At 45.0% G+C, this 27,146-nt stretch overlaps 1 protein-coding gene across 1 annotated transcript; it reads right to left on the bottom strand.

The window, feature by feature from the left end:
• Positions 1-18,160: 18,160 nt before the first annotated feature.
• Positions 18,161-26,817, bottom strand: tspan36 (tetraspanin 36). The gene is made up of 7 exons (XM_018758247.2): positions 26,408-26,817; positions 22,545-22,736; positions 22,345-22,419; positions 21,983-22,078; positions 21,005-21,154; positions 20,393-20,476; positions 18,161-20,274 (listed from the first exon to the last, which is right to left on the bottom strand). Exons 1-7 carry the CDS (start codon positions 26,465-26,467, stop codon positions 20,200-20,202), a joined length of 732 nt encoding a protein of 243 aa, XP_018613763.1. The 5' UTR covers positions 26,468-26,817; the 3' UTR covers positions 18,161-20,199.
• Positions 26,818-27,146: the final 329 nt, after the last annotated feature.

The raw sequence follows: 27,146 nt of genomic DNA, 5'->3' as shown, positions 1-27,146 counted from the left end.
TCCCCGCCCCCTCCTGTCATGACGTCACATGCAAAGCCGTCAGTCAAGCCGCGCGCGCGAGACACCTGCTCCGGAGCCGCTGCGCCGCAAAACTCGAATTCGAGCCCCATCCAGATGTTAGTCAGATGTTGGTTATATCTGGTGGTCTCAAACAGCCACTGAATCTCTGCCTCGGGGTGTGTCTTACACGCTGGAAACACGAGTGCAGCCACCTGTGTGCACAGCAAAGCCCCGTCCGGCGGGTGCAAGAGAGGGGTTTCTTGCACTCCATCGTGTAGTACTTTTCCTCCTCGGAACCCAGAAACGTGTTTTGGTGCCTTTTTAAATGGATCAAAAACTCCTGTGGTAAATAAAGACACTTCACAGCAGCAAAAGGGTGAGCTGAATTTGCCATGAGGGCACAGTGGCGCAGTGGGTTGGACCAGGTCCTGCTCTCTGGTGGGTCTGGGGTTCGAATCACTCTTGGGGGTGCCTTGCAATGGACTGGCGTCCCGTCCTGGGTGTGTCCCCTCCCCCTCCAGCCTTACGCCCTGTGTTGCTGGGTTAGACTCCGGTTCTCCGTGACCCCATATGGGACAAGCGGTTCAGAAAGTGTGAATCTGCCATCAATATTATGCCACCCCATTGGCCTCCAGACTGTCACATTAACCAAATTTATTTTAAATGAATATTTAGTGTTGGGGGTGCGGTGGCGCAGTGGGTTGGACCGGGTCCTGCTCTCTGGTGGGTTTTGTGTTTGAGTCCTGCTTGGGGTGCCTTGCGACGGACTGGCGGCCTGTCCAGGGTGTATCCCCTCCCCCTCCAGCCTTCCGCCCTGAGTTACCGGGTTAGGCTCTGGCTCCCCACGACCCCGTATGGGACAAGCAGTTCAGAAAATGTGTGTGTGTGTGTGTGTGTGTGTGTGTGTGAGAGAGAGAGAGAATATTTAGCATGAAGTACAAAAACTGAATTCTCTAATGCCTTTTCCATTAAAGGTTATGGAAGAGATGCCCAAAAGCATGCCTCTGCACCTCGTACAGGTTACCAGGATGGAGTGTTCTCACACTTGCACGCACTCACCTGTTAAGCAATTCAGAGTCACCGTTTCACCTGATATGGATACAGGACACAAGCGCACACATAGTTAGAATAAACAAACTGAGCAGGGAGTGAAGGTAAGCCCAAAACCCAGGAGTTGTGATGTAGCAGTGCTACCCGCTGAGCCATGGTACTGCAATCTTGGTGAACATCAGAAGGGAAAACTACTCAAGATTCACAGAAATAATGTAGAGAAATAGCAGCTACTGGTAGCTGCTTCTTAAACAGATCCTGTGCAGAGTTGTACATAATAAAGTAACAAATAAAATAAGCAATTAACTGACAAATCACAAACAGTAATTGCAAGTAATAATAAATTAAGGGCTGACAAACTATTGTTTTCATTTAGGAAAAGTCAAACACAATCTGAGAGCACGAAGGCTTCTGCATTACTTTACCTCAGAGTCCTCAGAAAAGACGGGAACAATTTTATGAAAAACCATCAAGAGAATACCGTCTCATATTTTCTTGTTATCAGAACACAGTGTACACTCCAAAAATGAGGGACATTACTCTATAAGATCACATACGCTTTCAGCAGTGTTATATGTCATTGGCCCAGTAAAGATTCCCTGGAAATGGTTATGTTCTGCCGCCCCCCCGTTGCAGAAACAAGTTACTGGCACCTTACAACTAGACAAAAATAAATCATATGAAGACAAACATTACAATTCATTAGAACAGTCATGGCTGTTATAATGCATAATATGCATAATGCAAAATAAAAAAATGCACTTCGAAATTGTAGAACTATCAGTAACGGGCAATGATAATTCGCTTACATAAATAACAAGAACTCATATTTTGATTGATTGAGTTTCAAGGTCCACAAGTCAACACATGATGCATAAAGTCATCTAAATAGATTTTTTTCAACATACCACTAATAATGCAGCAATTGAATAAGAACTGCCTGAACAAGTCTAAGACTGGATGAAAAATAGAGGCGAAAAACGTGTCATCTCATGATGAGTTGTATTCAGACATAATCATCATAATCATGTCACCTCTGCACAGATTTGGATTGATTAAAGTGAAATTAGCCATAAAGCGAGCACTTGCTATCATTTATTTCCTTGATGAACAGCATAGCGGTGACTGTAGTGGATCATATTTGCTTTGGTTATTGTTACCCATTAAATAAATGCATTTTGCCATCACAAACAAAGAAATTAGAACTATAAAAAGACACAACAGGGCAGCACAAAAGTGCTGCCAGTGAGCAGCCTTGGCCATCCCTGCCCCCACCCCACCACTTCCTGGCAGGACTGCCTCCTCACAGTGTGGGATGATCCAGTGGATGTTGTTGTCATCACAATGCCTGTCCATTGAAAGCTTCAGCATTCAGATGCTGCTCCCCCCCCAACCATCGCAAGTGCTAAAACCACGCTGCAGTTGCTTGTGTTATTATTTTTCCTTTAGTACTTGTTTAAAAAGAAGGGTGTCAGACCTTGGCATCAGCCCTTACAATTACAAAAATGTTTCCAGGCTCTGATTTTTTGAAAAGCTTTAATATATTCTTGTAGGCTGGTTGTTTAGCCTGGCACAGTTCAAGCTGCTGTTTTGTACTCAGAAGGTCATGGGTTCAAATCCTGTTCCTGTTCTTGTCCCCGCGATGAACTCAGTTAACCTTAATTGGTCCTTTAAAAATTACCCACCTGTATGAAGGGACAATGATTTGTTGGTAACAGTATACAAATGTCAGCTCAAATAAGTAATTAACAAATGACTGTATGTAGTCACAGATGAATGCATTTCACAAAATTTGTGACTTGCAAGAGAACAATCCTACGTCAAATACAGATTTTTGATCAAATAAAACATCAGCTCGACTTTTAACAATCCCAAACTATCCTCATCTGAAATCCAGCTTTTAATCAGCATGTTCTTTGAGGCTCTTTCAAGGCTTCGAGGCTTTTGCAGATTTTCTGCAGAACCTTAGACTAGTTACAAGGACTACTTTGTGCAGGAGGAATGAATCCAGAAGTTGAAGTAGGACCCTAGAGATCTGCTCCTACCTTTCCCAGCAAGGAGCGCTCATCACGACATGGTGTCTTACCCATCTGACATTTTTCTGCAGCATCTAGAGGGTGTTCAAAAAGAAACCTCTAGACTTGGTTATGAGCAAAAATTTCTACCTTTCTTTGAAAAAAAATGCTTATTTCTTTGCTTTTTTCTGATTTTTGTGCACCGCAAAGAGCTTGACAGAAGTCTTGAGACACGTTTGCATGCAGAACATTTGTATTTAGCAATACTTCTTAATATGCATTATTTTGATCTTACAATTTTCACTTCATCCTTCTCGAAAAGTGTTGCACAATGTATTACCTTCATCTGTTTTCTTCAAATTCCAAACATGAGTTCTTTCGAACCAGTGAACACATGTAGGAACATAACTGACCAACAGAAGAGTAGAAGACTAGGAGATGGAGCTGCAGTGGAAGTTACGGAGATGATTATTAATTCATCATTTTAGCACCTCAGGATCTGCGATCACAAGAGTAACAGATAGCATACTGAAATGGCTCTGATTTAATATTATAGATTTTCTCACGAAATTTTATTAAAGGAGTATTTTTGTTATTACTTGCACACATTTTTTAGATTTCGGCAATAACCAAAGGTATAGTGGAAAACGCATTCCTTTAAAATAAAACACAATTTAAGTTGTTAAAGATTTAATAAAATGCGTAAAAGTTCCGAGATTTATTATTAATGTGAGTCACGTCACACAGTACAGTGTGAAAGCTTGTGCGTGGTGACAAGGATGTGACGTTTTGCACATTACTGTAATCTTCGAAATCTTAATCTTGTGGATGAAGGAACATATTTTTTCTATTTCTAAATGAATACTTTCAACTCAGGGGGTGTGGTGGTGCAGTGGGTTGGACCGGGTCCTGCTCTCCAGTGGGTCGGGGGTTCGAGTCCCGCTCGGGGTGCCTTGCGACGGACTGGCATCCTGTCCTGGGTGTGTCCCCTCCCCCTCCAGCCTTACGCCCTGTGTTGCCTGGTAGGCTCCGCGACCCCGTATGGGACGAGCGGTTCAGGAAGTGTGTGTGTGCTTTCAACTCAGACATAGTCAAACTGTAGAGAAGTGCAGCATCACTTATGGGATTTTTTTCTGTCTGTGACACTAGCACCTACTGGCATGTGTAAATTAAGCAGCTCGGCACTGACCTTGTGTGTGTCACCCAAAGGCAGCTCATGACTCACGCGCGGGCACCGACACTCCACTTGGCCCCAGAAACAGATCTCACGGGCCAGCTCCTGGAGATTTTGCTACTTACTTTAACACAGCATAAAAAAATGTCTCACCTCTAAACAGAGGCATCAGCAAAAAATCTCACCCCGAGATGCATCTGGGAATGAGCAGCAGTAGGCAGAGCAGGTCACTTGGGTTATTCATACGGGTGTTGTTTTGAAAATAAGTCTTTCGCTTATTCAGAATAGTAATGTTCCTACATGTGAGATATTCACTCAGAAAGGAGGAACATAACTGACCAACAGAAGAGTAGAAGACTAGGAGGTGGAGCTGCAGTGGGAGTTACGGAGATGATTATTAATTCATCATTTTAGCACCTCAGGATCTGAGATCACAAGAGTAACAGATAGCATTTTTAGACGAAGTGTGATGTAACACACTCTTTCTACCACTCATAATTAATAAAAACAGCCCCATCTCCACTCAGGAGTGATGAATACACAGCCTTCTACTCAGGTATTCTCCTCCACGCTCTCCTCTTCTTATTATGTCTGGAGGGGAAGCAGCCTAAACTAGACTCCACAACGTTTATCTTTTCCCAAGATTTTTCTGACATGAGGCTTTTTTTTTTGTTTTTCCTCTCCTCTGTACCCTCTGTGAGTGTGCGAGGAGGGGTGGATTTTATTTAGCGAATACATAACTGTGTTGACATTTCTTTCATCTCACATTACCCTTCTGCAAATGTTACTCTCTAAAGCCACTTCAGCCAGTCCTTACTGAAGATGCATGTACAAAACGTTGGGTATTATATATTATTATGCTATTATATATTACTTTTGAGGTAATATATGATGGAATGTAGCATTTGAAAACATTCAAGAAGTAGGGGGTCAGTGGTGCTCTATGTATCACGCCAGCAGCCAGCATTGCTTGAAAAGACCACTTCTCCTTCCTGGATGAGGGAACATAGAGCAGCAGTAAATGGGAGAGAGACGGAAAGCACATAATCCAGACGCTGTCAGAGCACTTTAGTAGGGGCTGTATTAGAACGAGCCTTTTTTCCTTGCCTCCGAAAGCAGGACCTGGTAGTTGAAGGAAGGAAAGTTTGCGAAAGGAGAGGGTGAAAGGATTTGGCTCGCTGCAAAATTTGTTCTGCGCACTTTTGCGTGACGTGGGATATTTTCTCAAGGCTACGGTTTATTAGTTCATATTCTCTATTGCTCAATTCAAAGAATCTTTTTACCACCCTGTAGGATATGCTCTCTTTAAACATCAACTGAGAATGGAGTTTAGTAAAAGAAGGAGCTGAGAACATCACCCCTTTTGCTCACACCTACCGTGAAGAATGTTGCTGTGAGCCTGAATGATGTTCTTGGCTACGCCGAACACATCTCGTCCCTGGTCCAGCCCTGCTCCTTCTTCCTGTACAGCATCCATACAATCCAAATCTTTTCCAAGAACTCTGGGGCTACTCTGACTTTCCTAAAATATCTGTCTTGCCTAGACCCTCTAGAGTGGCATGCGGAAGTACTGGAGGAAATGGAGGAGGTCGTGAAACTCTGTGACCTCAGGTATAGGAGGACTGACGTCTGACCCTAGAGAATGTCCAAGTGAAGTCAAACAAGGGCCAGAAAGTCGCTGTGCCCAAGTGGTACCTGTGAGCACAGAAGAAGTCATTGGTGATTATGAGCTTGGATGGGATAATTGAGGGTTTGTCCCAGAGGTCCCAGTACAGTCTGCAGGGGATCACGTGAGTGTTCCCCAGGCCAGAGGGGGATCTGGTGAGTGTCCTGGCACCACCACCACAACCACCATAGAAGGAGCCAGAGAGCATCCCTGTGCCAGAGCCACCAGACCAGCCCCCTCGTTCAGCTACATCTCCAGGCGGTCAAGTCTTCGACCCAAGAGGTTGAGGGATTCATGATCTTCTGCCAGCTCTTTTTGAATGTCACTTGTACCCCAGAAGGGCCTGAAGCTGAGGGGGGATATGTGAACTGGTGAGCGGTATGACCCATGGCAGGAGGTGGGATTTGCTGGATTGATGGCTCCCACTGACCTGCCCCTGTCCTAGCTGAATAATGATGGCCAGCTGTACCCACTTGACGGGAATTGGAAGGACTTAAAGGCAGCTGGCATGAGGATTAAGGGAGGACTACTTGGGGAGCGTTTGGTTTTTGTTTGGGGGTATAATCTCCCCGACGGGGCCTTGTCCCTGTTTTTGGTTTTGGTGGGTTTTGTGCTGTTGAAAATAAACTGTTTTTTTTTAAAAAAATCTTCTATCATATCCATGTGTCAGCCACAGTCCCAAAACCAGCTACAATATACAATGTTGAAAGTGGACAAATTATGTTCCCTGCTGAATACTATGAGTCTTTTCTTTGACATGTAGCAACCTGAAGATAAACAATCCTTCTAGCAGCCTATTTCATTCATCATTTAGTGATTTACTGCAACATCATCAGTTTAGTGTCCAATATGGTTTTGTTTTTTTCCTTCCTGTTACCGCTGCCAAATCAAACTTGTTGAAAATTTCGCTGTTTCTCAAACCATAGCAGGGTACAGTTCTTATGCGACCTGGATTCTTCTTGCCTTTTTTCCCTTATATCTGCTCAATGAGAGCAAACATTGTGTCCAAATACATTGCCAGTTCATTCTGACTTATAAGATCCATAGGATTCCTCTACTACAGCACACGTGGTGGCAATAACACAGAAAGTAAGAGGTTTAGGTATTAAATGGTCAGAAAGGGATTTAAACTTGTCCTGTTAAGTTAATAGGCTTAATCAGGTAGTGCACTTCACTGTCTGTTTGGAGAGCATCTCTTCATCATCCAGGAGTTACTGAATGGCCAAACTGGAAGCAAAATACTATCAAATGGATAGAGAAGACTTGTATACTTGAGTTTTTTAAATATTGTTCTTCCACTTTTTTATTTTTTCATCCCTGTGATTCTTACAGTCTAGCATCTGCTTGGCAGGGAGTGCAGATGATGAGAGGCCCACTTCCAGTTCATTCGTCCAAATCACAGTCCCCTCTGAGATGGAAGGCTGCAAACTGCTGCCACGTGTTCTTCTCCTTCACGGGATGCAAGATGGGCTGCAAAGTAACTGACATTGATTTCAGTACTTTCCTTCTTATTTTTCTAACGTTTCCTTTCAACTTCATTCTAGTTATCCACGGTTTTATGAGATGTGGCAGTTTGTAATTGTATTGCGCAACATTTTGGGTTACAAATCTTTGCCTGAAAGGTGCTGATGATGACAATAATGACAAAAATGAATATTATTATTATTAGAAAAAAGATTTTAAATAAAAAAAAGTTAAAGGAACACCCACGACTTCAGGTGAAGCAAGGCAGGTGTGCAAAGTAAAACGTTGTCAAAATCTTAGTTCTTCACACACCTAAAATGAGATGAAAGAGAATTTATTAGAGAAGGAAGAATTTTGTGCATTCTTCTTTAAATCCGATTGGACGTAAATACAGCAGAACTTTTTGCAAGATGTATTTTGTTGGTTATAAATACTTTAACACTACCATGGATGGTCCCAAGCCCAGCTGAGAAAGGAGCAGGGTTGGATGTGGGGTTAGATACCCCACACCGCAAAAACCTTGCCAGCTACAGAAAGGCCAACAAGGAAACTTCATGACATCTCAGCTCTTAGGGATGCCTGGAGAGCCCTTGTTGGTGGCCTATGCCTCCGGAGGGGTGGAAGGCATAAGAAGATACGTACTTTGGCATTTACGGGTTTCCATTCACATCCTTCGCCTGTGGAAAACTTGCGATTGTTCTGTGGGTCCTGTGCCAAGTTTAAATGGCAGGATTAACGTCATATCAGGCTAAGAGAGGGAAAGGAGAGATGGCCAGGAGAGAATAAGAGAGCATTTATCCGTTAATCACTTTTCCCCAGTTCTGGCTATGTGTCAGCACTGTTGGCGAAATAAAAGACTCATAAAAAGGCTAACAGAACCTATGCACATGCGTAGATATTCTAGAATTTCTAGGCTTGCCAATGTGATATTATCGTTACAAGCTAAGAAACAAGCTCATGACCTTAACCACTGTGCTACGTGCTCAGGAAAGGGTAAACATTATCAACCCGTGCACTGCATGGGTAAGGCAGGATAAGCATTGTCAAGTCAATCTCAGCTGGGAGCTACCCATCGATTGTAAATATGGTGAGAACTTACCAACTCCACACAGCATGAACCAGAATCAAACCCATGGCTGAGTAGACATCTCAGCAGCTAAGAGGCACTACTGTTATCCAACGGTTCACAATACCACTGCACTACAATGGTGCTGCTTACATTTAAGGTCAACATTAAGGGTACAACAGCAGACACTGCAAGACTTCTTGTAAGAAATCAGCACTTGCAGACGCATAAAAATGTTGACTGCAGTTTCACTTTTGCTGCCCAATTACATCACTGGTTATGGAAGAGGAGATGCCCCCAGGAACCATCCTCTCAGACCCACCATGACCATGACTTGGTTTTCATATCAGGGCTCCCTCATTTCATTCCTCTACTAACACAGTATACCTAAGATGGGTGGGAAGTGCATGTGTGCCATGCCAATGAAGCCATTAGAACAGAATTGGATTGAATGGAATAGAATTGAATAAGACAGAAAGAAGGAGAGGGTAATTAGAGGGGTGTGGGGGGGGCAGAGAGAAGAACAGTAATTGGATTTTGCTGCAGACCATGGCTTTACTCACACCCTACGCTCTCACGCTCTCTCTCACTATCCCTGTTCCCCTCCTTGCTTCCCGCTACCACTTCCCTCGCTCTGCGGCTCTTTTTTTTCTCTTTCTTGGACCTTTTGCAGTTTCAAATTTGCCTGGATTTATTTCCATGACAATGGATTTGCATTGCCAGTGCACCAGGATAAAAAAAAATCAAATTGGTCTCCCCCACCTTACAAAGGTAACGCATTCCCGAAAAACCCTTTGTTAGGTGAATTCTCTTAACTCAGAAACATAATGTCAATGATAAAAATAAAAATTATGCATTCCTGGCAACTATGTATGCTAAATATCACTGAATTTATTCATTTAGTTGATGCTTTCTTCCCCAGAGCAACTTACAATTTTAAGTTCTCTACAATTCATACTTCTGGGCAACTTTTCCTAGAGCAATTTAGGGTCAGTGCCCTACTCAAGGGTACTACAGCAGCAGGTGAGAGTTGAACCAGAAACCTTCAGATGCAAAGGTAGCACCTTTAAGCACTCCACTACTAACTGTCCAGGTGATTCTGGTAGTTAAGTTTATTTATCATATCATCACAGAACAAGGCCGTTCCTCCTTATTAATTACTCAGTAATGCTGTATCTCTCTGTGGAACTTCAGATCTTTCGTGACTATTACGTAACAAACGAAACACGTGACGTACCTGTGATGCTTAAAGTTTGTGTGTTAATTCAACTTTGAACAGAAAAAACAAAAGCTGGTAGTATAGTGGGTGGAGCTGCTGCCTTCGGATCCAAAGGGTGGTGGTTCCAACCTCTCTTGCTGCTGTAGCACCCTTGAGCAAGGTACTCATCCTAAATGGCTCCAGTAAAATATACCCAGCTGTATAAATGGGTAAGTAAAGTAACTGCAAGTACCTTAACGCTGTGAGTCGCTTTGGAGAAAAGTGCCAGCTAAATGTAAGTGACAGTAGTGAAGATGAAGGCAGTGAGAACAATGTAAATGACTTTACTGAAAGTGGGCAAGGTGTCCCATGGAGCAGGAGTTCAGTTTGTGTGCAATATTACTTTTCTCCTCATATTCGCACAGGTTCAGTCCCACAGTCCAAGGACTTCTTTCAGATGGACTGGTTGACGCTACATTGCTGATAGTGTGTATATACAGTATACATGTGTATCTTACATTGCCTTGCTGTATCGATACAGTAGTGTACATGTGGGTACACACACTGACTGTAACCGCTTGTCCTGAGCGGGGTCGTGGTGAACCGGAGCCTAACCCGGCAGCACAGGGCGCAAGGCCGGAGGGGGAGGGGACACACCCAGGATGGGACACCAGTCCGTCGCAAGGCGCCCCAAGCGGGACTCGAACCCAAGCCCCATCGGAGAGCAGATTCTGGCCAAACCCGCTATACCACCACACCCTGCTATTGTACTGAATCTACCACTCTACGTCACTTTGGAGAAAAGCATGTGTTGAAAGAATAAATGTAAATGTGTGAAATTCACATTTGAAGAAACGACTCTTACTGAAACTGAAGCTGAATTCTCCTGAGTTGGGATGTGAGTGCACATACAGTACATACGGCACAATAAACATATCTTTATGAAAAAAGAAAGCGGTGACCGAATGCGGCGCTAGCGTATACTGGGATGTATTGTGGTTACCATCTGTCCAGCAGCCCATGCTCTTCTGTCGGATTTTAAATGACCGCAATCTCACATCTCTGGGCCGTTCCCATTAGGACCGGTTGAGTGTCACCGTCTGACACGGCTGTGAAATTTGGGCTGTTTCTGGGAGGTACTCCTTCCAAGCATTCTCATATTTGTTGCATTTTAGGAATACACTCCTGTCCTCTTTGTGGGCCCCTCTCCCCGGAGCCCAATTAGCACCGCTCCTCCCTGCCGGCTGGGTGACCCCAAGGGCGGGACGAGTGGACGGACGCAGCTGCGTCAAGAAGGATGTACGGCAGAGCGAACGGCAAAACGTGGCAGTGACGCACGCTCGGGCAGAGGTACGCAGTGGGCCGAATGAGCCCGCGCACGCATTACCGTAAAGGGAAATGAGTGTGCGTGTGACACAGCGTACACAAGTACACATATTGCACACCCTGTGTGAGCTACAGTGTAACGGTGCCGAAGGTTCGGATCCAGGAACGGGCTCTACCTTGCAAGTCAAGGCCTGAATCGTGGGATGCCAGGGAGGCGTGACGCCAAATAAAGGAGAAAGGTTTTGGGGACAAAGACGGAACGCAGAGAAAGACGAGGCGCCACTTGCCTCGGGGGGTGCGGAGGGACAGGGGACCCGCAGCGAGGCGGGAGGGAAGGAGACGCGGGTCGGACACGCTCCGCTGCCCCCGCTTCGCTACGGGGAGACACGACGCTGAACGTGGACCCGGGTTTCGCGACGGCGCTCTATAAATTCAGACAGACAGCAAGGTCTCGCAAAGCAAATCAACCCTTTAAAAATGTTCCTGCAACGCGGGGGGGGGGAACGTTGCTTCCGATTACACGCGCTGCTTTTTCACGAAGGCGTTTAATGGGGAGGTGAGAAGGGTGAGGGGGTGCGGTGGCGCAGCGGGTTGGACCGGGTCCTGCTCTCCAGTGGGTCTGGGGTTCGAGTCCTGCTTGGGGTGCCTTGCGACGGACTGGTGTCCCGTCCTGGGTGTGTCCCCTCCCCCTCCGGCCTTATGCCCTGTGTTGCTGAGTTAGGCTCTCTGACCCTGTATGGGACAAGCGGTTTGGAAAGTGTGTGTGTGTGCAGTGTGAATAGGAGTGGGTCCTGGGGACCATTTCCTTCCTCCTCGTTGTGTTGGTGGTCAAGCGGGGACACGGCTCGGCGCGCTGCATTTGAATGCCTTTGGAAGGGTGCGCTGGTGTGAAATGCCGTCCGATTGTACACGAGGCCCCCCCGCTCGGCACTTCTAAACGATAAATGAAAGCAGTTCGACGAATCTGTAATAATGGGAATGTTTAATGGTTATGTGGGCGGCCACAGGAGGACAAAATATGGACAGGCAATCAAAGCTCCTGTAATGAGCACCGCCTTTAGAAAACACACACAAGTGTGATAATGTGTGCGGGTAACGGATGTCGAGGGGTCGGAAAGGTCTGTTTTCCCGAAAGGGCCTCGGTACTAAAACCCAGGTGAAGCTTGTGCTCATTCCTTGGTGGTACACACAGGTGCACAGGTGTATTCCCTCATGAACTCTACCTGTATTATGTTGTCCTTCGTTGTTAAACCGTTCGTTTGCCGTGTGATAAAATCCCATCTTGCGTTCTCTTTCCACCGCGGAAGCTCAATTATACAAAATCACGCAGATCTTATTTTATTACAGATGAGGCCACAGAGGCAACGATCAAGAAATAAAAGATAATAGAGGATTTTTTTTTAATAATCTGAGCGGGACAGAGGGGAAAATCGGCCTTCCCGCGGAAAGAAGCTGAGTGCCGGAATAACGAATCTGCCGAAAATCTCTAAATCACGGCGAACGTTCCCCATATCGCGCTCACACACACACACACACACACACACACACACACACACACACACACACACACACACACACCTCCTTCCCTAATTACTCATTGTGAACAACTACCAGATCAACTCGTGTAAGAAGTGGCAAACGGCGAGAACTGAGAAATCTGACTTTGTGTTCAAATGGGAGGAATGCGGAGTATTAAAAAGGTAAAGGTCTCAAAATCATCTATTCATTTTGAGGCAGTGCTTCCATGATCACAATCCAGATATCATGATATCGTTCGTTCAAAACACTTGCGTTACTTACTGACATGAGCTAATAACTTTGAACACCGAGGTACCTGCGATCACAGGCCCATTTACACTAGCTTAATTTTTACTGCAGTAACTCAGGGTAGGGGGGTACAGCGACGCAGCGGGTTTGGCCCGTGTCCGCTCTCTGGTGGGTCTGGGGTTCGAGTCCCGCTTGGGGTGCCTTGCAATGGACTGGCATCCCGTCCTTGGTGCGTCCCCTCCCCCTCCAGCCCTGCGCCCTGTGTTGCCGGGTTAGGCTCCGGTTCACCGCGACCCTGCTCGGGGCAAGCAGTTTCAGACGTGTGTGTTTGTGTGTGTGTTTCTTTTGACTGTGTTGATATTGTAGTAGCGAAGTCACTTTCATAAAATACAGATTGGTCTGGTTTGCCATCACTTACCTGCTGTCGCCACTGTGGTCCACGTGCCAGTTTGTCACGGCTGCTGCGCAGCCTACTGGGTTTTCGCTGTGGCCCATCTCCCCTACCCAGAGCGATCGGCACGGTCACAAACGGACGGCTCGGGTTGGGGCTGTCAGAGGTACGAACCTAGGGGCCGGTGTACCTTAGAGCGCACCCTCCTTGATGCTTATAGGGGAAAAGATGGAGGTCAAAAGATCAGGATCTCACGAAGCGGCAGGTGAAACGTTGCGGCGGCAGCAGCAACACACAGAGCTGCAGAGCCCGAAAAAGGCTTGATGTGGGAGCGGATGGAGAAGTATATCGGCTGCGGGTGCAAAAGCATAACTCTCCCCTTTTTGTCGAGTCTCCGCAAACATATTGCGCGTGGCGGTGAACGTAAGCACGGTTGTCCGTAGCAACGAATAAATCCTGCACTCACGATGGCTGGGGCTGAAGGAATTACTTTGGTGGGTCAGCAGAGGGTTTGCAATAACATCACATTCCAGCGTTCTGCCCAGTTAGTGTGGCCAAATCGCCCTTCTGGTGTTTTCTGCTATAAACTCTCAATTGTGTCCTGGCTTTATATGCCTTCTAAAACTTATGGCGAGCATCATTAAAAGAGGCTGCTCATCTCAAACAGCTTGAAATGCAGTTTCTGCAGTTCGGCAGCAGCGAGCCTTGCGGAGGTGGGACGGTGCCAAGCGCGCAGCGCTTATTCAAACCGAAGTGCTCCAAAGGAAGCGAACCTGGGATCAGTGGTGTAACAACCTGTCAGGTGTCAGGGGACCAAATACATTAACACTAAAAGGAGTTATGTGCAGATTTTTGGGGAAGCATCAGGCATTGGCCCCACCCCCTTTATTACGCCTAAGCTACTTGGGGTATATATCTATTTATAGCACACTCTGCTTGCTCAGTATGCTCTTTCCAGTTATACTACATCAGTCATATTTTATGTAGAAGAAATGGACAGATTCTGGCGAAGTGGGTCAATTTAGGTGCCACTGAGTTTGACGGGGGTCGGGGGGGCGGTGGGGTATTGGTGCAGTGGCGCAGCAGGTTTGGCCAGGTCCTGCTCTCTGGTGGGTCTGGGGTTGGAGTCCCGCTTGGAGCGCCTTGCAATGGACTGGCGTCCCATCCTGGGTGTGTCCCCTCCCCCTCCAGCCCCGCACCCTACGTTGCCAGGTTAGGCTCCGGTTTGCCGCGGGACAAGCGGTTTCAGACTGCGAGTTCGACAGGGATACTGATGAAGGACACGGAAATGTGCAGTCTAAGAAAGGCCGTCCGACCCAACCCGTGTACGCGCAGCGAGCCGACATAGTGCTCGGCGAGTCGGCCTCCGAAGCACCAGTGCCGTGCGCCCCGTCATCCTTGGAACATCTGTTTGACTAGCGGTGTGAGGACAAGCGGCATGTTTGCTCTGCCACCTTTAATATGATCAGATCCACTGGGGGGGGAAGTGAGGTTGGATGACTACTGACACCTGAAAGAAGGAGCCAGACGGTCACAAGACTGCGTATCGTCCTCAGTGGCCGAAAGGGGAAAATCTGAATCCCTTTCACGCTAAGAGAGGAGGCTGCCGCTAGTTGTGAACAGACCCCACAGTCCTGACGGAAGCTGGATTGATCACCGCTGGTTCCTCTGAGGTGCTGGTCTCTCGATCAGATAAACGCGACACGGAGAGGAATCTGTTTGTCGAGCCCAAATACATCCAGATGGAAAGTCGGAAAGGAAATCACTCGGCACAAATGAGTCCGCGTGTGGAGCCCTCCTAAACGGACGAAGCGCATTAAATCACGGTACAGCTGTCACGAAGAGTCCTCCAACCTCCACCGGCTGGACTGAGATCCACGCTTCGTTCCGTGCCGTGCGCTCGCTTCGATGACTCTTGCTTTGGGAGGATTAGAAAAACTGGTTGTCGTGTTTGGACTTCAATTTGCAGCTACAGTGGGAGAAGCGAGCAGCGCGAGTCGCTCCGGAGCGTCGGTCAGGCTACGGATCCCTGAAGAAAAGCAGAAACACCAGTGCTCCTCGTAGAAGATGTGGTGAATAACCAGATCAGCACAATTTGAAGCACCCTGCAGGACTTCTTGTTTGCTTTGAAGGAAAGCGTGTTTATTTCTGAACATGTACTTGGGCAAAGTTTCACTAGAACAGTAAAAGTGTTTCTCCTTGTAGCTGAAGTTCATAGCGTACTTAACTCTGTGGGAAGGAACTCTCGAGGGCTGGAGCGTGACTCATCCAGAAGAAACAAAAATGTGAAATTCATGTGTATGAATTCCTAATATAATGTTAATAGCGTTCTAAGATCTGTATGACAGACCACTCGCGCATTGTTGCAGTTTACGGATCAACAGAGGCACACAGTGGTGTAAAACCACAGTAAACCGAGTGTTTATATGACGCTTTTTCAGTCTCTTATAGACGGGCACCAAGCATTCGGTTACATGCAAAATCAGTCTGACATCTGCGACTATTTCAGGATCTAAGATTTTTTTCCCCAAAGTTGAGTCCTCTATGTGCAAAAAATGTCAAGGTGATATGTATGTATGGACAATTTTGTATTTATAAGCCTCTTTCTATTGTGAAGGCAATTTGATTTGTTTACATCCTTGCAGGTCTAATACCCATTTTTGGCTGAAACCTCCAGTCATGTGTTCTGCAGCCCCAGGCACATCTATTTTCTGTAAATATAGTCCCCAGACGCCACCCAAAGAAGCGGGGGGGGGGGGGGGGGTATACCCTGTGTACCTCAGTGACAGGCACCAGCTAACAGCACTCACTCCCTCACTTCCGTTAACTGCTTGTCAGGGTCGCAGCGGTCTGGAGCCTATCCTGGAGTAACCAGGCACCACGGTGGGAGGGCTACACCCCCAGAGGAATACCAGTCCTTCACCTGTTAGATAACACCTGGTGTAATTATTATGCATTTTGTTTTAAATGCCTTCAAACAGTCATATTAACTGGAAATATTGTGTGTTTACATACTTAGCATAGAAATCAGAGTAGCTGCTTTTGGACCTAGAGGTCACAGGTTCAAATTCCAGGTGGAGTACCCTTGTGCAAGGTACTTTCCCTAAAATTACTAAAATCTTAACCAGCTGTATAAACTGGTAAACAATTGTAAGTAGTTTAACCTTGTAAGTTGCTTTGGGGAAAGAAGTCAGATAAACGAATATGTAAACGTCGATGGAGTAGTTTACTCAAAGGTACACAGGAGGTATGGCTGAAGTCAAGTCCTGCAGGTGCAGGGCAGTGGCTGCAACCACTGCACCACCTGCTGCCCCTATTCCACAAGTAAATCTAGGTAATAAAGCTCCTAGGCTGCTGTGTTTACCCATTTAATTTTTCTTCCTCCTCTTCATAATCAATAACTGCTCCTTCTAAGGAGGGTCACAGTGGTCCAGAGTCTAGCCTGGAAGTACGAGATGCGAGATATCCTCTGGATGGGATGCCATTCCATTGCAAGGTGATCTCACTCCCTCACACACTCACACTAAGAGAAGTGCAGAGGCACCAGTTCACCTGAAACACATATCTTTGGACTGCAGAAGAAAAGCCCTGTGATTTCAGGGAAAAGATGCAAACTCCACAGAGGCAGGCAGACCCAAACTCACAGCTGTGAGGTACCAACAGCACACGCTCTGCAAACCCCATCTATTTCAGTTCAGCTCAGTTCAAAGGTGGTGCAAAAAAAAAAAAGTTGCGTTATATCAGAAGTGGAATTTAGTTTACTTCTTACCAACAGATATCTAAAAGCACAGGTTTAATGTATTCAGTTGTAGTATTACATGTATGCAATATTAAAGTTTTTAGGTCAAGCTTTTTGTTGTTTTCAGTGTAAATGTGAGAGATGTAGAGCGGGAGGATGTCGGTGTCCGTGCTGCCCGAGTGTCTGCTCTGACCCGTCAATACGGCTGCTTCTCCGTTTATTTAATTTTGCGGAGACAATGCAGGTTAAGTGCCCTGCATAGCTGCGGCAGCAGGACCCCTTCTGGGATATGGTTCTTACCTACTGTGTTACCTCCAGGCATTTTCTGGTTCTCCTGCACAGCAAAAACCCGACTATGTGAATACACCCCACTGAGCTTGTGAACACACGCGCACACACACGCGCACACACACACACACACACCTCCCTCTGTCTATAGGGTTAGATGGTACCGACAAGAGAAAGGGAAGTTGGCAGGTTGCAGGCTGGGCTCAGTGCTGGGGGATCAACAGGAGATGCTCCACATCGTCAAACAGAGGAAGGGCAGAGAAACAAGAAGCTTCCTGCATCTTCAATCCAAGCCGCTTCTGCCAAGGCCCCACGAGCACCTGAGCTTTACCCTTTTCGGAAGTTTGGAAACACGCATTTGTCATCCACAAGGCACAGGCTGAGGCTCAACATCACATCATTAACAATGAATTTGCAATATGAGGTTAAAACCCAAACAAAGTATAAGAAGCATAAGAAAAACAGTATTTACCAGAGGTTCTCATCAATTTCTAAGACACAGACACCTTTAACAGTCTGAGGTCAAGGAGTCCTAGGAAAATGTTCATAAACAAGAACAGAGAGAAAATCTACTATAGTCAACTGAGCCACTAGTCATAAGACTGATTTCCCTTGTGCCGTTTTCTTTTTTTTGGAACCGACTGGATTTTCACAAGCATAATTCAACTTTTACTGCAGTGTGAAAATACACTTTAGGTGTAAATTAAATCACAGGTTTGAAACTATTTTCCTTGTACTGGAAGAAATTTCCACCCTGTGCTGTACAGAACACTTCAACACCAGCAGCTGAATTCAGGTGGGTTGTAAATAATCCAGAAGTACAAAACTCCCAGTCAGTTGACACCAACCGCAGAAGCCTACGGGTTTTGATATGGGTTGTAAATACATTTACATTTATTCATTTAGCACACCCTTCTCTCCAAGGCAACTCCCAATGAACACTGTGTAGTGTTATCAGCCCACACCTTACTCATCCAAGGTGACACACACTGCTAGATACACTACTTACAATGAGTCACTTGTCCATACACCAGTGAAACGCCGTCAGTCACAGTATGATTGATTAGTCACCGATACACTTCAATAGCATACCCTTGGATAGTGGTAGGAAACCAGAACATGCAGCAGAAACCCACAGACATGGGGAGAATATGCAAACTCCACACAGACTGAGTGGATATTGAACCCACATCCTATCGCATCACCCAGGCACGAGACAACACTACTACTCACGGTGCTCCCGATAAATGCATGTACAAACTCAATACATTACACAGTTCTCTAAACTCCACCCCAAAACTCAGAAGGGGAATGCAGATACATAGTTTACCTATTGCTTTGTCAAAGTGACATATTTACCCATTTATACAACTAGATGTTTTACCATAGCAGTACTTGTTACTTCCCTGAGATAATATGAGGATAAACAAAGAATCATAGCTCTATATGAGTCACTCATGTAGCTGCTGAAAAAATCATCAGGCTAGTAATATGTCAACAGGAAAACTGTAAAATGTGTGGAATAACAAAACAGCAATTTATGTGTAGTCAAAAACATCTTCTTGGAGTGAAGCTTATCTGACAAACGAATGAACCAGGAACCTTCAAGTTAAAGGTTTATGTACTGTCACCATTGAATCATAACCCAAAAAACACACACCAGCGATTATATACGGCTGGCAAGATGTGTGAATTTCACTCGACATTCTGCATTGGTACGTCTTTAAAGCATGACGAACCACTAGTTCTGTCTGCTGATGCAGTGATAAAGTTGCTCTATTCCTTACGTAAGCAGCGCAGCCCCACAGCACAGCTACTATTCCCGTGCCAGGTCTGAAGCAGTGCAATATGCTCTGCAGACCAAGCCCAAGTTCTCGAGCTCTTCTTGGCTTTATGCCAGGAGTTCCTTCTCGGATCCACACCCATTTGCTCAGCAGCCCTGCTCCTCCTCAGGGGCTTAGCCACCAGGAACAAACTGCCTGCCCGGGCTTCCGCTGTGTGTCACTGCATGCCCCAGGGGGTTAAGCCTTTGTCCTCCCCTCAGAGCCAACAAAGTGTTTGTGGCTAATTAGTGTGAGCCACAGGTGTACTGAGACTAGCTAACAACTCAGATTCTTCTAAAAACCAGAAATTTGCTCCCAGGGGATGCAGTGGTACAGCATGTATGCAGTTTGTAAGTTTCTTCCTGTGTTTCTACCCCCAGATATACATGGAACCACTTAGGTTTCTCCTTTGCCTTTGAAACCCAGCAAGTCAACTTGTTCATACAACCACTGCGAGATGTAATATTACTCTATCATATTTGCAAACCTTGCTAGTTATTCCTTCCAAAGTTCAAATATTGGTAACAGACAACCATTTAAATAATTTTATTGCTGACAGATTTAAAAAAGTTATACTATGAACAAAGAATTATTAAAATGGAAAGAGAGTAAATGTGTGTCTTAGTAGCTCCTCATAACACATAAAAAAAAAAAGGCTTAAATAATCCTCTAACGCTTTTCCGCTACGAAATCAACTAGCTCAACCGGTCCTCTGTGATGCAGTTCAGTAAACTCACCAGCAGGGGTGCAATCAGTTAATTGCACTTGACCTTAGTGGGGTGGTAAATTGGACTTGCACTTCTTTGGTCTTTTCAGTGCTTGTAGAAATGGACTTACTGGTCCACATCTTTACCATTTATTGGCCAACTCATCCTATTAAGCCAAAACTATGGATTTTTCTTAATTTCTCCAAAATATAGCTGACACCTATGTATCATAAGTTTAAAAATATACATTCATTGCCCCATGTCTAGTTAGACAAAACCTTAACATTCTGGTGGACAGGTGTCTGCAGAACAAGTCCATCTCTAGTCAGAGTTAAACCCACAAGACAACAGTAACTTTTGAAACAAGATGACATGTCAACATACAGATATACACATGTACTCTCCAGTGGTCATCTCAACACCTGCAGCAAGTCCCAGGGGACTGGCATGTAGAGACTGGAAGTGGCTCTCTGAGTACAGGTATTGAAAGAGCACCCTCCAGAGGTGGGGTTCGGGACTGCAGAATCAGGCCAAGAGAGGATGGTAGTTGTTCCTCCTCTTTCTGCAGGTGATCACACACACGCTCAGCATCCCGAAGAACTGCATAGGCAAAAAGACACAAATAGCCTCTTCAGTATAACAGTGACAGGGTTGCTATGGTAACTGAGGACAGGGTGTGCCCTTGTGCTGCCATCCCACCCACCAGAACGAAAGGTACCTTAATAATGGCAAAGCCCAGGATGACTAGCATAGCGTAGCTTATCACATCCTGAAGGAGCTGTACCAGCTTGTTCTCACAGCCCTGAGTAAACACACACAGGTTAGAATGGAGGCAGGGCAGAGAATCTTACATTAAAAAGATTTACATTTCATGAAACCATGGGTTTTACTGATTTTTTTTTTTTTTTGCCACTGCAGTGGTTTTAAAGCTGATCTTGAACCATTACTTTTTACATGTCAGGAGGCACTGTGCCAACCAACACGCCAGTGCTTTGTAAATTCTTAGCGCTACAAGTCACAGCTGGTTGATGACACAGTTCAGTCCCACACTTTTCTAGGCATAGTAGTAAGAGTGTGGTTGAGATCAGCCTTTACATGTTATATTAAAACATCCTAGTTTGTCAAGTTCTTTCCATAGTGCAGTTATACAGTATGCATTCTGCGATATTACCCGTAGGTGGCAGCACTACACTTGGTCATCTGACCAAATCCTCTTCAATCACTTCCCTGGCTTGTCACCATAAAAATGCTGTAGCTTTACAGTGGTAAAATACACTTACAAGGCAGTACAGAATTTGCCTCCTGGTCTGACTCCAGTTACATCCCTCACCTGTGTGTTCAGCAAGCCAGGCTGGTCCAGTTGGCCAGTGCAGCTGGTGATGTTGGCCCGACAACAGGAGCTGGGCACTGAGTCATTATGGCCACGAAACCAGGGTAGCGTGGTCCAGTCAGTGTAGTTCTTAATTCCACAGCACTGAAGCTACATGCACAACACAATCCCTTGTTTAGCCCATAACAGTCTGAATCAGCTATCCATCAAAGAACATAACAAGGGCATTTGTACCAACAAAATGTATCAATATAAAGACACTGTAAATGTCACAGAATTTAACAACAAATCAGAATTCAATGCATGAAGATAGAAACAGAGCAATTAGGGAGCCAGATGGATCATGAGTCTACTAGCTGGGTCCCCATGACAGAGCAGGAGAACAGTCAGAAAAGGAGATGCTATCAGTTACAGCCAGGGTTGCCAACATGCCTACCAGTTTTCACACACTCAACTATCTAATTCTACACCTGACCAAATTCTAATAGAGACCTGAAATCCTAGACATGACCTCTGATACACAGCCACAATCGATGGTGATACATTTTCAGATATTATGAGGCAGGAAAAAGTTGGGCTCCACATACATTTTTTTGGATTTCTGAAGATTCATTATTCTGATTGCTAGGTTGAACAAAAATTAGTTATACAGTTTTGTTTATCATATGTAACATGTCACCATATCTGCAGTGCAGTTTCTGTTATTGACCAGCAAGGAGAAAAATAGAGTAGCTGTATGTGCCTATGAGACACAGATAGTTACAGGGCCACCAAGATGTGAAAAGTCGTCTAACTGAATGCTTCACCCCCACAACTTGTTTTAGTAGTACTGTTACTTACTGAGTTACTTACAGGATTCTGCCAATTGGACTCAATAATCCTCACAGATGAACGAACAAAAAAAAAAAAAAAAAAAAAAAAAAAAAAAAAAAAAAAGCATTCACCAGATCTATCCATGAGCAACAAAAACCACCTCACCTGGATCTGCAGGTAGTTCACAGCTCGCGTCTCTGCGTTTTGCCCATCGTATTTCTTGAACACATCTTTCATGGACTGATCCAGGTTACCATTTATCTGTCAGTAAATAAGATAAATCATACTGTTTGTATATCTAATCAGGCTTACACACTACTATATTACACTTAAATTTTTTAAGTATCACACTCTCTCTGAAATCTCAAAAATCATCAGTTAAAGTCTGGAAAGTAAAAGCTGTTTTTGGTTTTCTTTTACAGTATTGCTGACACCTTTGGAGTAACAAAAATTATACATTATGCTGACCTTACACCACTAAGGCTAAGCATTTCTAGTCGAACCACACACAAATGTGGTTTGCTTACCTTGCCCCTGTAGATGAACCCGAACACAAAGGCAGTGACCTCAGCTGTGAAAATCACAAGTAGGATCAGCAGGAACTACATGAAGGGACAGAGGAAAGAAAGTGAAGGAAAATGAAATGAGGGTAACCAATGCTGAAGTCTGAGCTGATCCCAGCCCCACCTCCACTCCTGAACCGACATTTCGTACTACCAACACTCACCAAGCCCAGGCCCACTTTCGACTCCTTCAGAGTAGCACAACAGCCCAAGGTTCCAATGACAAACATCACCACGGCAACACCAATGATGATGGCAGCTGGAATGAGGGTGTACTTATCCTCCAGGAAGTCACCGAAATTGGTGTAGCTCTTTAGGACATAGGAGCCCACGTAGGCAAGTGCAGCACCTGCAGCCTGCAAGCAAGATTCACCCAGACTGTTACATCATCATTGCAAGCAAAGCAACTTACAGGAAGTATTCCTGAGCAAAGTTACAATAGCAAAATTATGAAGAAGTTCCATTTGCATCCACATTAGTTGGCAGCCATGAAACGTGAAGTACCAGTATGGTCAGCAGCTTCTGGACGAGTCATTGTAATCATAGTATGTGAAATATCCACACACAGTCGTACTATTGTTACACTGAATAAAACTGGAAGCAAAGTGCTCAATGCTGGCTTATTTCAGAAAACAGACACTCTACAGATCACTGCACGAAAAAAGAAGTCACATCAGTCACCTGGGCAGCACTTGTATGGGATGAACTGGACTGACAAAGAGTGAAAGCAAAGCAACACACAAGTGTCCTACAGCACAAGAGCTGGGAAGACATCACCTAGTTTCCCCATCTAACTTGTTAACCAGATGCCTTGTAGAAATAAACCAGTTACTCAACTTTTGGCTGGTTCTGTAAATTTTGGCCTTACAGTTAGAGCGCAATTTATTGTTAAACTGCCGGCACGTATGTAAATGCTTTGACTAAGTCGTGCTTCCTTCAGCTAAGAAACATAGCTAAATTGCGGTGATTCCTATGTAGACAGGACTCTGAGAAACTGGTTCATGCTTCTGTTTCCAGCAGGCTGGATTACTGTAATGCTTTGTTGGGTTGTCCATACCAGACTATCCAGGCTACAGTTAGTACAAAATGCTGCTGCGAGAATTGTCACTAGAACTAGCAAGTTTGACCATATAACACCAGTACTTAAATCATTGCATTGGCTCCCGGTCGCATTTAGAGTTGATTATAAAATCCTACTTTTGACCTATAAGGCAGTACACAGCATTGCTCCGGTTTACCTTTGTGAGATTATTGGTTCTTATATCGGGACGATATCTCTGTTCATTATATGCAGATTACCTTAAAGTACTTGTGATCAATAAGACCTCAGTAGGAGGTCATGCCTTTAGTTATAGAGCACCTAAACCATGGAATAGTCTACCAGTTCCTGTTAGAAATGCCCCGTCTGTTTCCGTTTTCAAATCCCGACTAAAGACTTACTTGTTCACTCAGGCATTCCACCTCAAAATGTAATTCCACCTGCCTTGGTTGTTTTTTTTTAAACCACCTTTATAAAAATGCATAATAAATTAAATTACTAACTCTGTTCTTTCTTCTTGTAGAGCACTACCTCGCTACATAAGACCTGAGGAGGCCAGCCAGTGGTGACAGACGAATCCCATGCTGACAGAGGATGATGTCCAACTGCCATGACGAACATCTCGTTTCATGCTGACCTGGGGATCCAAGATGCCATTTAGCAACATTATCATTATTACTTGTTACACTGGCTTACAACTGTTACTTTGTAGAATGCCCAGGAGGGGTGGGCAACCACTGGCCCATGGATCCCCAGAGGTTTTTCTCCCTCCACCTTCAGTTGGGAGTTTTTGTTCCTTTCCCCAGTGGCCAGTAGGCATACTTATAGCTCTATAAAAGTACTTTATTATGGTAGCCGTTAGTAAATTCCTCTTTGTATCTGTTTTTCTTGCCTTTTGCCTGTGTTAAAACACTCTGTGTCACTGCGTGAGAAGAGCGCTCTATAAAAATAAATTGAATTGAATGAAACCTCTAGTTTACAAGCCATAGAGCATAACAATTCTGTTTGTCCAGTTCCGTTTTTAAGCCTCCATTTGTCTATCTAGCAAAAACTTTCAGGAAATAAAGGAGAAAAAAAAAAAAGGGAAGGCAGGATTCAAAATTAGTTAAGAGGAACAAACAAGGGTCAGTCTGTAGCAGTAAGTGGGACTTCTAAGGCAGAAAGTGTACTCAAAATTATATATATATAAAAAAAATTACTACAAGAGGCACACAACATCCAAACTGACAGCATGCATTTATTCAGTTATTCAACTAATAGTGACCATTAAGTAAAGTTTCATTAGAGAAATAACAGCAGGACAGCTGGTCTAAACATAACAAGAAGTCAGCCACGCAGAGACAGACAGAACACGCCAAGGGAGACAGAAGATAGTGGTTACAGCTGCTGCCTGTGGTCCCAAAGGTCACAGGTTCAATCCCCATCTCCAGCTGTAGTACCCTTGAGCAAGGCACTTACCCTAAAATTGCTCCAGTAAAAATACCCAGCTGTATAAATAGGTAAATACTGTTAAGCTGCTGACAATTAAGTCGCTTTGGAAAAAAGCATCAGCTAAATGAATAAATGTAAAATGCTGCCATTCAAGTTACAGTTAACAAAAGATGAAGTCATGAAAACGGGAGACCCATAAACTGGATCGATGTACCAAACGGACACAGAAAGAGCACCGGACGCAGGGTGCACCTGCTTGGATCAGCCTTCTCTCCATCACTGAAGACTGAGAAAAGGAAACGAGTTTTAAAGCACTCCAACTGCCTTCATCGCCAAACTGCACACTTACGAGTGCTCGCACGATGAGCTGAATAAAGAGCAGCAGAATGCTGGTACAAAAAAAGAATTAAAGAAAACTAACTTGAGCAGAAGTACAAGAGCTCCTTTGTCACCAGTAAACACGTCTCTACACAGGCCTGCATGTGCAGGATCCGGCAGTCATTAGCTCATGGAAGATTGGGCAAAACAAAAGGTGCGGGAGGGGGGAAAAACAGGCTGTCGACAAGCTGATCAAGGGGAAACGCAGCACAGATATCGGCGACTGGCCAAAGCTATGAGAGGATGTGAAAGAGGAGCGGAGCAATGCGAGATCTCCTCGCGCCTCCACGACAAGCTGAACAGCCACACGTGGGCTCGCGTGGTCCAGTCCGACTGGTTCATTCTCTAAGTGCAAAACACAGCTGAAGGGAAACAACAAACAAGTTTGACAAGAAACCTTTGTGATGGTCTTTGGATACAGATGTTTACTGAGCACTAAGCCTTAATCTAAGGCCTCTCGCCTTATCGATCTGTAAGAATAAGTTATGAGAATTGGGTCCATGTGCACTGAGGTGTGCATCAGGGCCCAGCTGATTATCTAATAATGATAATTGTGTTTTAATGCTGTCATCACTGATTTGTAAATCTCACAGTATTGTAAACATAAACTTTGATAAAGGAGCAACATCCACTTACGGCAAAGAGCAGCAATACAGTGGGTGGCAAGAGTAGACAGACCCCTTTAGTATTTAATTACATTAACAGTGGCAGCTTAGCTAAGTTCCAGTCTTAAATTTCTGTCCAAAACATCACGCGACAACTGAGACTAACTGATAGTGATATACACTGCTCTGCTGGCAATAAATTGCACTGCGTTGTTAAAAACCCTTTTTAAGTAAGAAAATCTGACTGAGCTGAGAGTACTGACACGGGAAGTGTGAAAATAATTTAATATTAGAAAAAACAGTAGTAATATTCCTACCGGCACTGACTGTGTTTGGTAACAAGCGAAGAGTATTGTTCCAACAGTGTGGAACAGAGTGTTGCAAACACTTCTTTTTAATGTTTTTTTTCTGAGAGAGAAATTTTCTATTTTCTTCCAGAAAGTTCTCTTCTCGCCTCACAAAAGCAGCCGCGCTTGTTGTTCTCGAACCCGTTCGCGATTCGGCTGGTTTTCGACCGTCGTGTCTAATACAGAAACAATTCGAACGTGACGAGGAAAACGACTGTGTGTCTCACCCAGAATATGAGGCTGAGGATGAGGAGCACCGTTTTCGACGTTATTATTCCACACTCCATGTCTACGCGCTTCGCTCGAGCCTCTTCGGTCTTCGGAGTCTTTCACTTTCTGTCCTCCTCTCTCAATCTGCACGCGCTCCTCGCCCTTCCACGTCTGGCGTATTTTCGCAGCTCTTCTGCCCCCAAATCCCCCTCTTCCAGCTCGGCTCCCCTCAGCTCCTCCTCAGCTCATCAGTGTCGGCGCGAAGCACATGACTGGGATCTTCTCGAGTCACACGATCACATGCCTATTAGAGCGTGCAAACCAGGCATGACCTCCTCCACGAGCTGAAGGCTTGAAGGTCCTAATGCCCCCAGCTCTCTCCGTATCACCCTCAGTGCCGCACTTACTGCGGTGAAAGCCTGAGTTTCCACGGCGCTTATCCACGCGCAGCCCCGGCGTCAGGAGGGCGGATTCGATGTTTTAGAAAGGCTAATAGGAGATCCTTTAAGGAAAACAGAGGAAGGATCCAGAACATTCTTCTACGACCTAGGACCTCTGGGGCAAATGTTAGCTAAATCACAAAAGGGTCTTTTCCATGACTTAAAAAGAAGAAGAATCTCCCAACAGCAACAATAATTGTGCATCTTGACCACTTTGTTCACTTGAGGCCTTTTTTTTAATGTCCCCCCCCCCCCCCCCCCGTGGTGTTGACTCCAAGTGCTCAAAACTTGATACTGCGTGACACGTAGCGAAGGG

Source organism: Scleropages formosus, chromosome 17, assembly GCF_900964775.1.
Source record: "Scleropages formosus chromosome 17, fSclFor1.1, whole genome shotgun sequence".
Taxonomy (NCBI): domain Eukaryota; kingdom Metazoa; phylum Chordata; class Actinopteri; order Osteoglossiformes; family Osteoglossidae; genus Scleropages; species Scleropages formosus.
This window is presented reverse-complemented; position numbering and strand designations above follow the sequence as displayed.